At 32.2% G+C, this 12,192-nt stretch overlaps 2 protein-coding genes across 5 annotated transcripts; both read right to left on the bottom strand.

Moving 5' to 3' along the window:
- Positions 1-1,259: 1,259 nt before the first annotated feature.
- Positions 1,260-7,681, bottom strand: LOC111701817 (glutamic acid-rich protein-like). Of its 2 annotated transcripts, none has more exons than XM_023473260.1 (11): positions 7,447-7,681; positions 6,547-6,615; positions 6,145-6,218; positions 5,678-5,747; positions 4,538-4,725; positions 3,260-3,954; positions 2,520-2,915; positions 2,269-2,456; positions 1,997-2,134; positions 1,583-1,811; positions 1,260-1,494 (listed from the first exon to the last, which is right to left on the bottom strand). In XM_023473260.1, the coding sequence occupies exons 1-11, from the start codon at positions 7,489-7,491 to the stop codon at positions 1,301-1,303; spliced, it is 2,286 nt and encodes a 761-aa protein (XP_023329028.1). In that variant the 5' UTR covers positions 7,492-7,681; the 3' UTR covers positions 1,260-1,300. The 2 variants fall into 2 exon arrangements, with proteins under 2 accessions (XP_023329028.1, XP_023329036.1); XM_023473268.1 differs by having other exon boundaries at positions 1,417-1,508.
- Positions 7,681-12,163, bottom strand: LOC111701900 (intraflagellar transport protein 20 homolog). 3 transcript variants are annotated; one of them, XM_023473394.1, is made up of 5 exons: positions 11,612-12,163; positions 10,800-10,959; positions 9,784-9,885; positions 9,481-9,583; positions 7,681-7,866 (listed from the first exon to the last, which is right to left on the bottom strand). In XM_023473394.1, exons 2-5 carry the CDS (start codon positions 10,884-10,886, stop codon positions 7,760-7,762), a joined length of 399 nt encoding a protein of 132 aa, XP_023329162.1. In that variant the 5' UTR covers positions 10,887-10,959; positions 11,612-12,163; the 3' UTR covers positions 7,681-7,759. The 3 variants fall into 3 exon arrangements, with proteins under 3 accessions (XP_023329162.1, XP_023329163.1, XP_023329155.1); XM_023473395.1 differs by having other exon boundaries at positions 11,616-12,163; XM_023473387.1 differs by lacking the exon at positions 11,612-12,163 and having other exon boundaries at positions 10,800-11,441.
- Positions 12,164-12,192: the final 29 nt, after the last annotated feature.

Raw genomic sequence — 12,192 nt, 5'->3', positions numbered from 1 at the left:
TTTTAAGTTCATGGTTAAATGCCACTTCTGACTTAATTTAAACCTGAACTTTAACCGTGAGGTTAAATATTTAACCTTGTGGTTAGATATTTAACTTGCCGAAATCGACGAGTTAAAATTTAAACACAGGGTTAAAATCTTGAAATCCCGCAATCCCTATTTGTCTATCATCATTCAGCAGTAAGCGGCGTTCAACTAATTACGATATATTTAAAATTAAAAACCTTGATTTAATAAATTTAACGTTTTAGATTAATTAATGTTTGCACGTAAACCCAAAATACGGTTATAACTGGAAATATGTTTTGTTTTCCTTCACGTAAATAATTAAAATTTAAAAAACAGCTGATTACCCTTAAAATTTAAAATTGAGAAAGTTTAATATTTAAGTAGCTATTCATTATTTTATAGAACTTTTAACCTCGAACTTAAAATTCGCGCATTCTTTAGTTTTAGACTCAGATGTTGGACAATTTTGATGTTTTAAACATATAAAATTGAACTTTTATTTTTAGAAATTAAAACCGATTGTTTAAAAAGAACCAAAGAGAAAATTAGAGTTTGTGGCGAGTTATCAGTTTATTTGTCTTACAGTGAGAACCAGAAAACTTTGGAATAGAAAGACAAAATAAGATAAATAATTGATTAAATGTTTAGGTTGTTTCAAAGGAAATTCTTTAACTAGTAACTTATAAAATCACATATTAAGTGAAATGTACCTGTTGAAACTACACACTTGTTGATTCTCATGTTCATTTTAATATTTATAGTCATAACTGAAGTCTATAAGTAGTCTTCCTATTTCAGAGTTTTCTAGTTCTTACTTATGTTGCAATTATCTAGGTTTTATTCTGTTATTTCTCTCCTGTATGTAAAATTTCCTGTCTATAAAATGTCCTGTCTATGAAATGTCCTGTCTATGAAATGTCCTGTCTATAAAATTTCCTGTCTATAAAATGTCCTGTTTATGAAATGTTCTGTCTATGAAATGTTCTGTCTATAAAATGTCCTGTCTATAAAATTTCCTGTCTATAAAATGTCCTGTCTATGAAATGTCCTGTCTATGAAGTATCCTGTCTTTAAATGTCCTGTCTATGAAATTTCCTGTCTATGAAGTATCCTGTCTATAAAATGTCCTGTCTATGAAATGTCCTCTCTATGAAGTATCCTGTCTATAAAATGTCCTGTCTATGAAATGTTCTCTCCATGAAATGTCCTGTCTATAAAGCTTTCTCTGATTCTGAATTCAAACTTCCATGTTAAACAAATCAAATTTATTCATGCTACATATTCGAAAACTTTAGTTCCAGAAGTCATCATCTTCATCTTTCTCTGGCCCTGATATATTTCCATCCTTTAGATCAGGTTTCCCTGAGAGTCCTTGGTCGGGTCCCAACCCGTCTGAGTCTGAGTTGAGGACTATCTTTGAGGAGCTCATCGCTAGATTAGCTGCTCTCTGAGCTGCTGGGTGACCCAATTTTCCACCAACTATTCCTAAAATTTGAAAACTGATCACAAAATTTGTTTAGAAAGTTGGTGAACAATCCATCTTAAATTATTTTTATTTGATAAATCTACAAACCTTTACTAATACCCTGAGAGAGAGCTACTGGAACTGGATGCCTGGATCCTCCTCCTACTCCGGGGAAGTTTCCACCACCTACTCCAGCAAAGGAACCCACCAGTCCCATCCCTAGACCGGAGAACTGAACCTCCTCAGCTGTAGGTTGGGCTCCAGAATTTTTCTTCTTTGATTCTTCAGAATTTGAAGATTCTGCGTTAAAGTTTTGTTCATCGTCATCCAAACCAAACTAGGAAAACAAAATGGAGGTTGCAAAATATAAACCAAACCAAACTAGGAAAACAAAATGGAGGGTGTGAAATATAAACCAAAAAAGTGCATCGATTGAGTTCTGAAAACCCAATCCAAACAATTCAAAAATATGATGAAGAATTCGAAAAGAACCAAAGAATACAAACAACATATTTCAAATACCTTCATATTCTTCAATGGCGGTTTTCTAGCTGCGGGACGCGCATATGCTGCAAGTTCTGCCTCTATATCATCTGAACTTGAGTCGTCTTCCACCGCAGGTTGGGTTTCTGGGCGCTTGAAGCCGCCCATTAGCATTTGCTAAGAGAAGAAGAAGTTTAAACACTTATATTAATGAATTCAAATCCTGCTTTTCAAATTTCAATTTAACAATCAAGCAAATTCAAATGTAGTATAATTGGTCATCAAACCTGTCTCTTATTTATTGTAAATACCTTGTATGCATCTGCCATGGCCACAGAACCAGTTTTTCTTTCACGATCAACAGAGTTCTTCTTACTTTCTAAACCTGGGACTGTACTAAGTTCAGGTTTAGGTTCAGGTTCAGGTTCAGGTTCAGGTTCAGGTTCAGCCGTAGAATCACTTTCAGGGGAGTACAGTTTGTCATCAACATTTTCAGAGCCTAAATATATATATATATATATATAAGTTTTGATGATTTTCCTCCCAAAAATGTATGATTTACCTAAACATAGATCTGGTTCAGTTGATCCTGATTCCTTAGCAGGTGGAACCTCTTGTTTTGTCTCTTCTGCAATTTCAATAATGTCCCTGTTTTCTTCTTTGTTTTGCTCAGGTGGATCATTTGTGCTAGCGAATTCTCCTTCTGCTGCTTGTTCAGGTTCAATCATTTTTTCATCAGCATTTTGTATAATTGTTTCTTTGGGTTCATCAGGTTTTATGGATGGCAACTCTATATTTTCTTTGATGTTTATTACAGTTTTTATGTTTTTACTTTCAGCGTCAGCTTTTGGACGTTTAGGACTTTTTCCTTTTCTTCTGAGTTTTCCAGGTTTATCATGATCATGTTCATCTGCAGAAGAGATGTCCCCAGCATCATTGCTTGTATTATCTCCTTCCTCTAGACGCACATCTAATCAACAAAAAGTGGTAACTGGTCACTGGTCAGCCTTATTTTGAATGATTTTCAATTTAAGATTTCAACAAATAGACTCTTAATCTTAATGTGAGAACCTTTTTTATAACTGGCAAGGGACAATTTTAAAGCTATAATTTGAAGGGCATTAGTTAAATTCAAAATACAGGAAATACAGGTATAAAAGCTATAGATAGTGCAGTGTAATAGGAATTATAAAGGTTCCAAAGTTGATTTAAAAATGATTTACCAAATCAAATAATTGAGAACACAAAAATTTAAGTTTCGTTATCTTAACTTGTATATGTACGATTTAGGTAGATGCGTTCCTAAGAAGTTAAGTTGACTATCACTATCTTCTTCCAATCTTCTAGCTGTCTGCCAGTCTTCTCCCGATCTTCTATCTTTCCTCCAATCTTCTTTATACCGTCTTTCTTCTCTTCTCCCCCTCTCCCTCCCCCTGGAATCCCTGATCCAATATTTTGAATCCATGTTTGGTTTTAGGATTTCATTTGAGTGAGTTCTCCTATCTTGATCCGATTCAGCTTGTAAATATGCATCTTCTTTTCTATTTTTATACATTTTCCTATATTCATGATCATATTCTTCATGTTTTTTATTATTTCCTCTCTTAGTATATATTTCATAATCATTTCTTCTTTCTTCTTTCTTCCTCTTATCATGATCTTTTACATAGTTTCTTCTTCTATATCCTTGATAATAATTATACTGATGTGACTGATCATCTTCTTCTGTGCTATCTTGTGGATCATTAAATCTTTCTCTTCGTCCATAATTCTCATGAATATCTTGATTTCCATAGTTTTGCCTTCTCTCTGAAATCTCAAATCTGCCCCTATTGTCTTTACCATCCTCCTGAGACTGTGACCGGGGAGGTCTTGACCGAGGTCGTCTTTGTCCGGTTGATCCTGGTCTTGTTATACGATGATCTAAAGGATGGGTTGAATAAGGTTGTGGAGGATACGGCAGGTCTAAAGGGAAACCCAACCCATAACTTGATTTTCTGAAAGTAAACATTTTTCATCATTCTATATGATAAAGCTCTTCGCTAAGATATATATATATATATATATATTTGTTAGCTATAGCTGGCCAAACGGCTAAACTAAATTGGCTGAATTTTTTTTGGGAACCCATGGATACCCTGGGAGTAACATAGGCTAAAATAATTTGATTTTTTTTAAAGATAGATTTTTTCACAAATATTTTTTTCAAATTTAAATTCGACATTTTTTCTTCAAAATTTGTCATCTATTTTCTAAGTGTTTTTAAAATTCAACGGGCAACGCCGAGCACTCCGGCTGGTTTACTAACAAACCAAAAAACAATCAGTAAAAGGTCAGTACTTTTGAACTAATAATCCCCTGATAAAGCTCAAATCCGTGTCTTAATGGTCCAATGGATTAACCAACATTCTTTTGGAAATCTCCGATTGGCCAATGATAGGATAACTTTAAGTCAGCTTATTTTTAGATTAATAAGTTAATCACTTCAAATTTAATATCTCATACAAAAGTTAGTTTCAATCTCTGATTGCTTTAATTACGATGGTTCTAAGTATACTGTGATTTGTTTAAAATAATAACCTTGTTTTGAAGTTCTCAATAAGATCTGTTAACCTCATTTCTCCCACATCTTCTATCTCAAGACCTTGATAAAGTCTGCCTAGGTCCCCAGGATGCTGACCCCAATCATAGACCGGGGGATGGCAAAACTCATCATATTCAGGAGCATTTCGTAGATCAAGATTCTTTACAACATTCATTGCTTCATCCTTAATTATTAAAAGATTAAGAGACTGAATAAATGTCTTAAAATTCAAATATGACACATTTTAAAGTACTGATGCAACTTTATCATTCTTTAAATCCGACTAGGGTTTCATAAAATGACCATATTTTTTGCATAAAATTTGCGTTGTTTCTTTTGAATGATTTGCGCAAAACCGGAAGTATTGCACAAAACGTAAGTTTGTTTGTGAGCAAATTAGCAAAATTGAGAGTTTCAGTCAAGTTTCAGCACAGAATCAAATTACTAAAGTTTTATTAAAAAAATGTACATACAAACAAAATTATGATTATACTACTCTAAATTGGTTACTTTTAGTTACAAAAACTTTAAAGTGAGGGACAAAAATTAATATGCCATCATGAACCATGTTGCAAAGTAGAGTTTTAGGCAAGTAGAGTAATCAGTTCCCTTTTAAAGCATTTTAATTATATTCCAAAAAGTGCAATCTCATTGATAACAAATGTATACAGTTTACACCTTTCATCAACCTTTAAATGAGAATAATTCCATGAAAATTGCGCGAAACAGAATAACGCAAGTTTGCGAATTATTACGCAAAGTGCTATTTTTTCACGCAAAAATGTAGGGCAACGAAAGCAACATTTTTCGCTTTCTTTTGAAAAAATTGCGCAAAAGTTGTGCGAGTGGAGATCCTAAATTCAAATTTTTATTTTTAATATTCTGTATTATTCTGGCGTTTAACTTAATAAGTCTAATTTATTTTGCGAAAAGTATTTCGAAATATGGAATAGAATGTTAGGTTTGTTTAACAGCTTATATCTTACTTTTGCCTATTTTAGTATCTTTAGTTTAATTTAAACTTAATGCAGCGCTGAAAACGAACAGCCACTGTGGATATCAAAATTAAGCGATGGGGATTATGGGTATACAACATATAAATGCCTAGCTTAGATTTCATTTGATATCTTTTCTACCTTTAGTTTTCTTAATCTCTCTGTTTCTATAGCAACCTGAGCCGCCATTTTATCCACCCGGTCCACCTCCCTAAGGAACAATATTTTTTTTGCAAACTTTGAAACTTTCACTTTTAGTCCGTAGTCTTTAATCTGTAGTCTTGTGTCTTGCGTCTTGTGTGTTCTGTCTGTAGTCTGTATAGTGTTTAGCCGGTAGTCTGTAGTTTGTAGTCTGTGGACTGCAGTCTGTAGTCTGTAGTCTGTAGTCTGTAGTCTGTAGTTGTGGTCTGTAGTTATAGTCTGGAGTCTGTAGCCAGTAGTCTGTAGTCTGTAGTCTGTAGACTGTAGTCTGTAGTCAGTAGACTGTAGTCTGTAGTCTGTAGTCTGTAGTCTGTAGTCTGTAGTCTGTAGACTGTAGTCTGTAGTCTATAGTCTGTAGACTGAAGACTGTTGTCTGTAGTCTGTAGACTAAAGACGGTTGTCTGAACCTGCGTAGATTATCTTCTTTCTCTCTTCTCTGGGTCTCAGATCTGCTGTAAACCTCCCAGGCAACTCGAACATCCTGGAAAACAAATTTTTCTAGATTTGGATTTTATTTTTATAATCTAAGGTGACTTGACCCTTCTCTGCTCAAAAACTTTTTAGCACTGCGAACCAAAATAATAGACATAGCGTTATACATAGTTATTATAACCTTTGATTATTTAATTAATTAGTAATAATCACTTTTGATTAATATCAGTCTAAAAAATAAATTTTTATCCCCTTTAATTGATATAGTGTATACAACTAACATATTGCTATATAAAGTCCCTTTAATTGATATAAAAATAATATAAAATATATAAATAAAATAAATAAAATAATATAAAATATATATTATTAATTACTTTTAATTTCTGCGTAATTCTTGGTTTATCTGCGCGCCCGCTCTCTTTGATCAATTTTCCTAATTCAGCCTAAATATTAAAAAAATTAAAAATTTTGGTAAAAAGTAATGAGAATTCAGATACTATAGAACAGCTAGCTAGGATGTTCCAATTTTTATTTTGCACGGTAATTATTTTGAATACAGTTATTTTGGCAATAAAAATAAAAAATAATGGTAAAAAAATAATGATAATTTAGATACTAGTACAGAGTGTTCAAATAAACATGGAAATGTGAAATCGTCTTAGGTTGGCAAGGCATTTTTTTCAATACAGTTAATTTAGTAATCTACTCAAAAAAGTTGACATCGTTAAAACTTGATGAAGAATTTAAAAAATTTTTCTGTTTCAATTTAATACAATCAAAATTGGTTGAATTCCTAAAATATATATATAGCCAGAAAGATAATAAAAAAACACTTTTAAAAAGACTTTTTTTTCACTATCGGAAGTCAAAGACGTTTCATAAATCCCTCGTATACTGGGGCATCTTGTATGAAATGAAAGCATAAAACAAATTTAATGAAAGGACTACTGCAGTTCTTAAAGATTTACTAATGCATTTACATCAATACTCCGAATTGGTAAATTTTTAATTTGAAAAGTTCAATACTTAAAATAGGGGTTTCAAGTACCACTTAAATCAAGAAAAGGAAATTAATACTCGCAAATTCTTATTTTTGCTTTATATTTGAAGCCTTATGTCGTAAACCTTTGATATTTTAAATGTATATAAACACAAAAAGTTTGAATTATCAAAATTTCACCTATTAAAGTCGCAAAGCTATATAGTGTATAGAACTCTGAAACTTGTAAAGAATGTTTTGTTCCTTCAAAAAAAGAAAAAGAAAAATATTTTACCTCAATCCTTTTGTGAACCGAGTAGTTTGATTCATCAATCTTCATCTTGTTTACTCTTGTTTACTTTTAAACTGTACAATTTGAATTGTACACTTTACACTTTAATCTTACACTGTAAATGTACACGTGACTTTTGTACTTTTATATACGTCTTGACCTATTTTTCAATATTTCACAGTTTTTAACATTTTAAAATGTTTTTTTTATCGTGTATTTTCAAACTTTAAAGTTTTGAAAAAATTTATAACAAAAATGACATATTTTTTTTTTTTTTTCACTTATCCGTTCTCACTTTTTTCTTTATTTTGATTGTCTATTTCTGGAGAATGAATTGATCCATGAAATCTTGTTGCTCAGCTTCTAATTTACTAAGAGCAGTATATTGAGCTGTTAATCGATCCAGTTCACTCTTCTTTTCAACTTAACAGAGCATCCATTAATCAATCAATTAATCACAAGATCAATCAATCACAAGATCAACCAATCACAAGATCAACCATTCACAAGTTCAACCAATCACAAGATCAATCAATCACAAGATCAACAAATCAAAAGATCAACTATTCACAAGATCAATCAATCACAAGATCAACCATTCACAAGATCAACCATTCACAAGATCAACCAATTACAAGATCAACCATTCACAAGATCAACCAATCACAAGATCAACCATTCACAAGATCAACCAATCACAAGATCAACCAATCACAAGATCAACCAATCACAAGATCAACCATTCACAAGATCAACCATTCAGATCAACCATTCACAAGATCAATCACTCACAAGATCAACCATTCACAAGATCAACCATTCACAAGATCAATCACTCTCAAGATCAACCATTCACAAGATCAACCATTCACAAGATCAACCATTCACAAGATCAACCAATCACAAGATCAACCAATCACAAGATCAATCAATCACAAGATCAACCAATCTCAACATCAACCATTCACAAGATCAACCAATCTCAAAATCAACCATTCACAAGATCAACCAATCACAAGATCAACCAATCTCAAAATCAACCATAAAAACAATATTATTTAAAGCGGGTGCTTACTTATACAAAAGATGGAAACTATTGTATTGTGGATATCGACATCAATGATTGATATCGATCTTTTGTTAATCTGCAGATTAATTTAATCTCGAGGGTTGAATAGAGCTTTGCTCGTAGCTAAAACTAAGATATGCATGGAATAGTATAATTTTATGAAAGATCTTTAAATCAAAATTGCCAACAGAAGATCGAGATCAAGCGATTGGAATTATGGCTGAGAATCAAACACAACATTGTCCAGCTCAGAACACAATTATTACAATTCACTCACAAGTACACAGCCAGTCAAAATACAGGAGCAGATATTTTCACAAGATCAATTATAAGCCAAAGTTCAGGCATAAACACAAGATCAATTATAAGCCAAAGTTCAGACATAAACACAAGATCAATTATAAGCCAAAGTTCAGACATAAACACAAGATCAATTATAAGCAAAAGATCAGGCATAAACACAAGATCAATTATAAGCAAAAGATCAAACATAAACACAAGATCAATTATAAGCTAAAGATCAAACATAAACACAAGATCAATTATAAGCTAAAGATCAAACATAAACACAAGAACAAATATAGGCTAAAGATCAGGCATAAACACAAGATCAATTATAAGCTAAATTTCAGGCATAAACACAAGACCTGTTTTAAACACAGGAAATCAAATGAATTAGCAAGGCTCATAAACAAAAAGAAGTTATAAACAAAAATCTCCTTTAAAGAATCTCATAAAATTACAATATAACTCATAAACACAAAATCACAAATGCAAACTGTTCTTTTATAATATAATCCAACAAAGAAAAGTGACAACCACCAAAATTACCAAGAATAAACAGTCAAATGTGACTCAATTTTCATGACTCAAACTCTAAATATATCAACATGAACTAGAAAACTGTATTTTTTTACAGGAAAAACTCAGACCAAATTGAATATAAAAAGGGCTTGTCATTTTCTTACCAATTAAAGCCCTCAACTGTTCCTGCTGAGCTTCTCGTTGCTTAGCGTAGGATTTTAAAAGATTTCTTCCTCCAATAGATTTAATCTTCTCTCTTTCTACTTCCTATATACAGTGATTAATATCATTATTATTGTTATTAATATTGTTGTTATTATTGTTATTATTATTGTTATTATCATTATCATCATTATTAAGTTCATTATTATAGCTATTATTATAATCATTATTATTATAATTATTATTTGTATTATTATTATTATTATTATCATTATTAGCATTAGCATTATTATTATCTGATTAACCTGTGAAACAGTATCAAAGATAGATATAAAGCTGTCAGCAATCTTCTGAAAATCTTCAATATCTCCCAGGAACTCTTGACAGCAATCCTTTAATTCTGCAGCCTGGAGATAGAAATATATGAATTGTCAGCTATCAATAATTGATAAAAATAAATTAAAAAGTTAACAAAGTAAACATTAAAGTAATCAATATCAAATTCATTGTCAGCAATTTATTTTTTATCAACAATCAATGATACATGTTTGTTAGCAATCAATTATAAATATTTGTCAGCAATCAATGAATTATGGTTGTCTGGAATCAATGATGAATGTTTGTCAGCAACTAATGATTAAATTTTGTCAGCTCTATCAATAAATCAACTGCCAGGAATTAAAGGGACTGTAGGCGTAATTTCAAGTGACCCTCCATGCAAAGATGAAAATGCCCGATTCACAACGGTACCTCTGAAACCTTTGTCTTATCAAGTATGAATTAGACATTAAAGTTTAAAATTTTGAAAGCTGATTATTTTGAATCTTACACCCCTGTATGCCGGGTCCATTAGCGCCTGATCCAATCAGGGTTCAGTCATGTATTTGTAGTCTATTTTAAACCAATAGAAATTGTAAGGAGGTAACATCTATCTCATCATCCAATTAGAGTTATGAATCCTTAAATTAGTAAATGGAAATATTTACTTCTACTGAGACAATGGTGCTTAGTTTCTCTGTCAAAGTGACTTGTGCATCTCTAGTGCAGGAAAACTTATAGAAATTATCGCAAGTAAACCCTTTTAAACCTAGAAAAGCGACTATATCTTCCACATTTTTGATCATATAATGGTTTAAAAGGTACTTTCGTGAATCGGATTTTGTCATTTGTCTCGTCTGGGGTCACTTAAAATTACGATCTCAGTCCCTTTTATGAAAAATAAAGCGTAGTTGGTCGTGTTAAAGTTACAGGACTGCAAAAGAAAAGAAAAATTTGTACTTTTTTCAAATTTGTTCCCCCAAGAATTAATTAATTTGTCAACCTGAGATGATGTTTCATCATCTAGAACTCTGATCCTGTTCAAATCATCAAAATACATCCCTGCTCGCTCAAATGCATCATTCGCCATTGTTGTCTTTTTCTCTATCTATCTATCTCCATTAGTTCACGGCAATTACTACGCTTCAGTTCCTTCAGTTTCTCTGTAAAAGTCAGAATAAAAATATTATAAATCCAACTATCTCCAGTCCTTACGCGTATTTAAACTTTAGATCCACATCACCGGTTATATTTAGTCCCAACCCTTCTCTGGATTATTGTGAGATAAAAACCTTCTCCAGGTTCTATTAATATTAAACCTTTCTCCAGGTTCTATTTACACCTAATCTTTCTCCAGGTTCTAGTTACACCCAATCTTTCTCCAGGTTCTAGTTACACCCAATCTTTCTCCAGGTTCTATTATGACTCAATCCTTCTCAAGGTTCTATTCTTACCCAACCCTACTTTATGTTCTATTTAAACCCAACCTTTCTAAAGGTTCTATTTAGACCCAATTCGTCTCCAAGTTCTTTTAAGATCAAAACCTACTCCAGGTTCTAGTAAGACCCGAACCATCTCAAGGTTTGATTAAATCTTATACCTTCTCCAGGTTCTTTTCACACTCAACCTTTCTCCAGAAACTATTCTAAGCTGTCCTATTATAGTCCTGGATCAGTGCATAAGAATGGTTTAGTCCTATTATAGTCCTGGATCAGTGCATAAGAATGGTTTGGTCCTATTATAGTCCTGTATCAGTGTATATTAATGGTTTAGTCCTATAAGAGTCCTTTAGATCGTTTTTAAACAAATCCCAACCTACTCTCTAGTTCTAGAATCATATAATTTTCTTCTCAATAACTTTGGCATCATCAGGAGTTCGTCCTATAATATAACAGATATAATAGTCCTGTAGTTGTGTATTAGAACGGATTGGTCCTATTATAGTTCTGTGTATAAGAATGGATTAGTCCTATTAAAGTCCTGTGTATAAGAATGGATTGGTCCTATTACATATCTGTATCTGTGTATACAAATGGATTGGTCCTAAACTAGTCTTGTATTAGCGTATAAGAATTCATTAGTCCTATTATAGTCCTGTATTAGTGTATAAGAATGGTTTAGTCCTATTATAGTCCTGTATCAGTCCATAAGAATGAATAAGTCCTATTATAGTCCTGTATCAGTGTATAAGAATGGTTTAGTCCCATTATAGTCCTGTATTTGTGTAAAAGAATGGTTTTTTCCTATTATAGTCCTGCATCAGTGTATAAGAACGGATTGGTCCTATTATAGTCCTCTGTATAAGAATGGATTGGTACTATTATAATCCTGTGTATAAGAATGGATTGGTCCTATCATAGTCCTGTGTATAAGAATGGATTGGTCCTATTATAGTC

Source organism: Eurytemora carolleeae, unplaced genomic scaffold, assembly GCF_000591075.1.
Source record: "Eurytemora carolleeae unplaced genomic scaffold, Eaff_2.0 scaffold23, whole genome shotgun sequence".
Taxonomy (NCBI): Eukaryota; Metazoa; Arthropoda; class Copepoda; order Calanoida; family Temoridae; genus Eurytemora; species Eurytemora carolleeae.
The sequence above is the reverse complement of the archived record's forward strand: the minus strand, read 5'-3'. Positions and strand labels throughout refer to the sequence as shown.

Bases quoted from the DNA above. Each gene is read 5' to 3' on its own strand.
- LOC111701817 (XM_023473260.1), bottom strand. From the start codon at position 7,491: ATGAAGATTGATGAATCAAACTACTCGGTTCACAAAAGGATTGAG. The intron at 2,916-3,259 runs GAACGCATCTAC...ATGTGCGTCTAG, and splicing joins TAGTCAACTTAACTTCTTAG to AGGAAGGAGATAATACAAGC. The intron at 2,135-2,268 runs GTATTTACAATA...TTCTTCTCTTAG, and splicing joins CCATGGCAGATGCATACAAG to CAAATGCTAATGGGCGGCTT.
- LOC111701900 (XM_023473394.1), bottom strand. From the start codon at position 10,886: ATGGCGAATGATGCATTTGAGCGAGCAGGGATGTATTTTGATGATTTG. The intron at 9,886-10,799 runs GTTGACAAATTA...TTCTATCTCCAG, and splicing joins ATGATGAAACATCATCTCAG to GCTGCAGAATTAAAGGATTG. The intron at 9,584-9,783 runs GTTAATCAGATA...CACTGTATATAG, and splicing joins TCTTTGATACTGTTTCACAG to GAAGTAGAAAGAGAGAAGAT.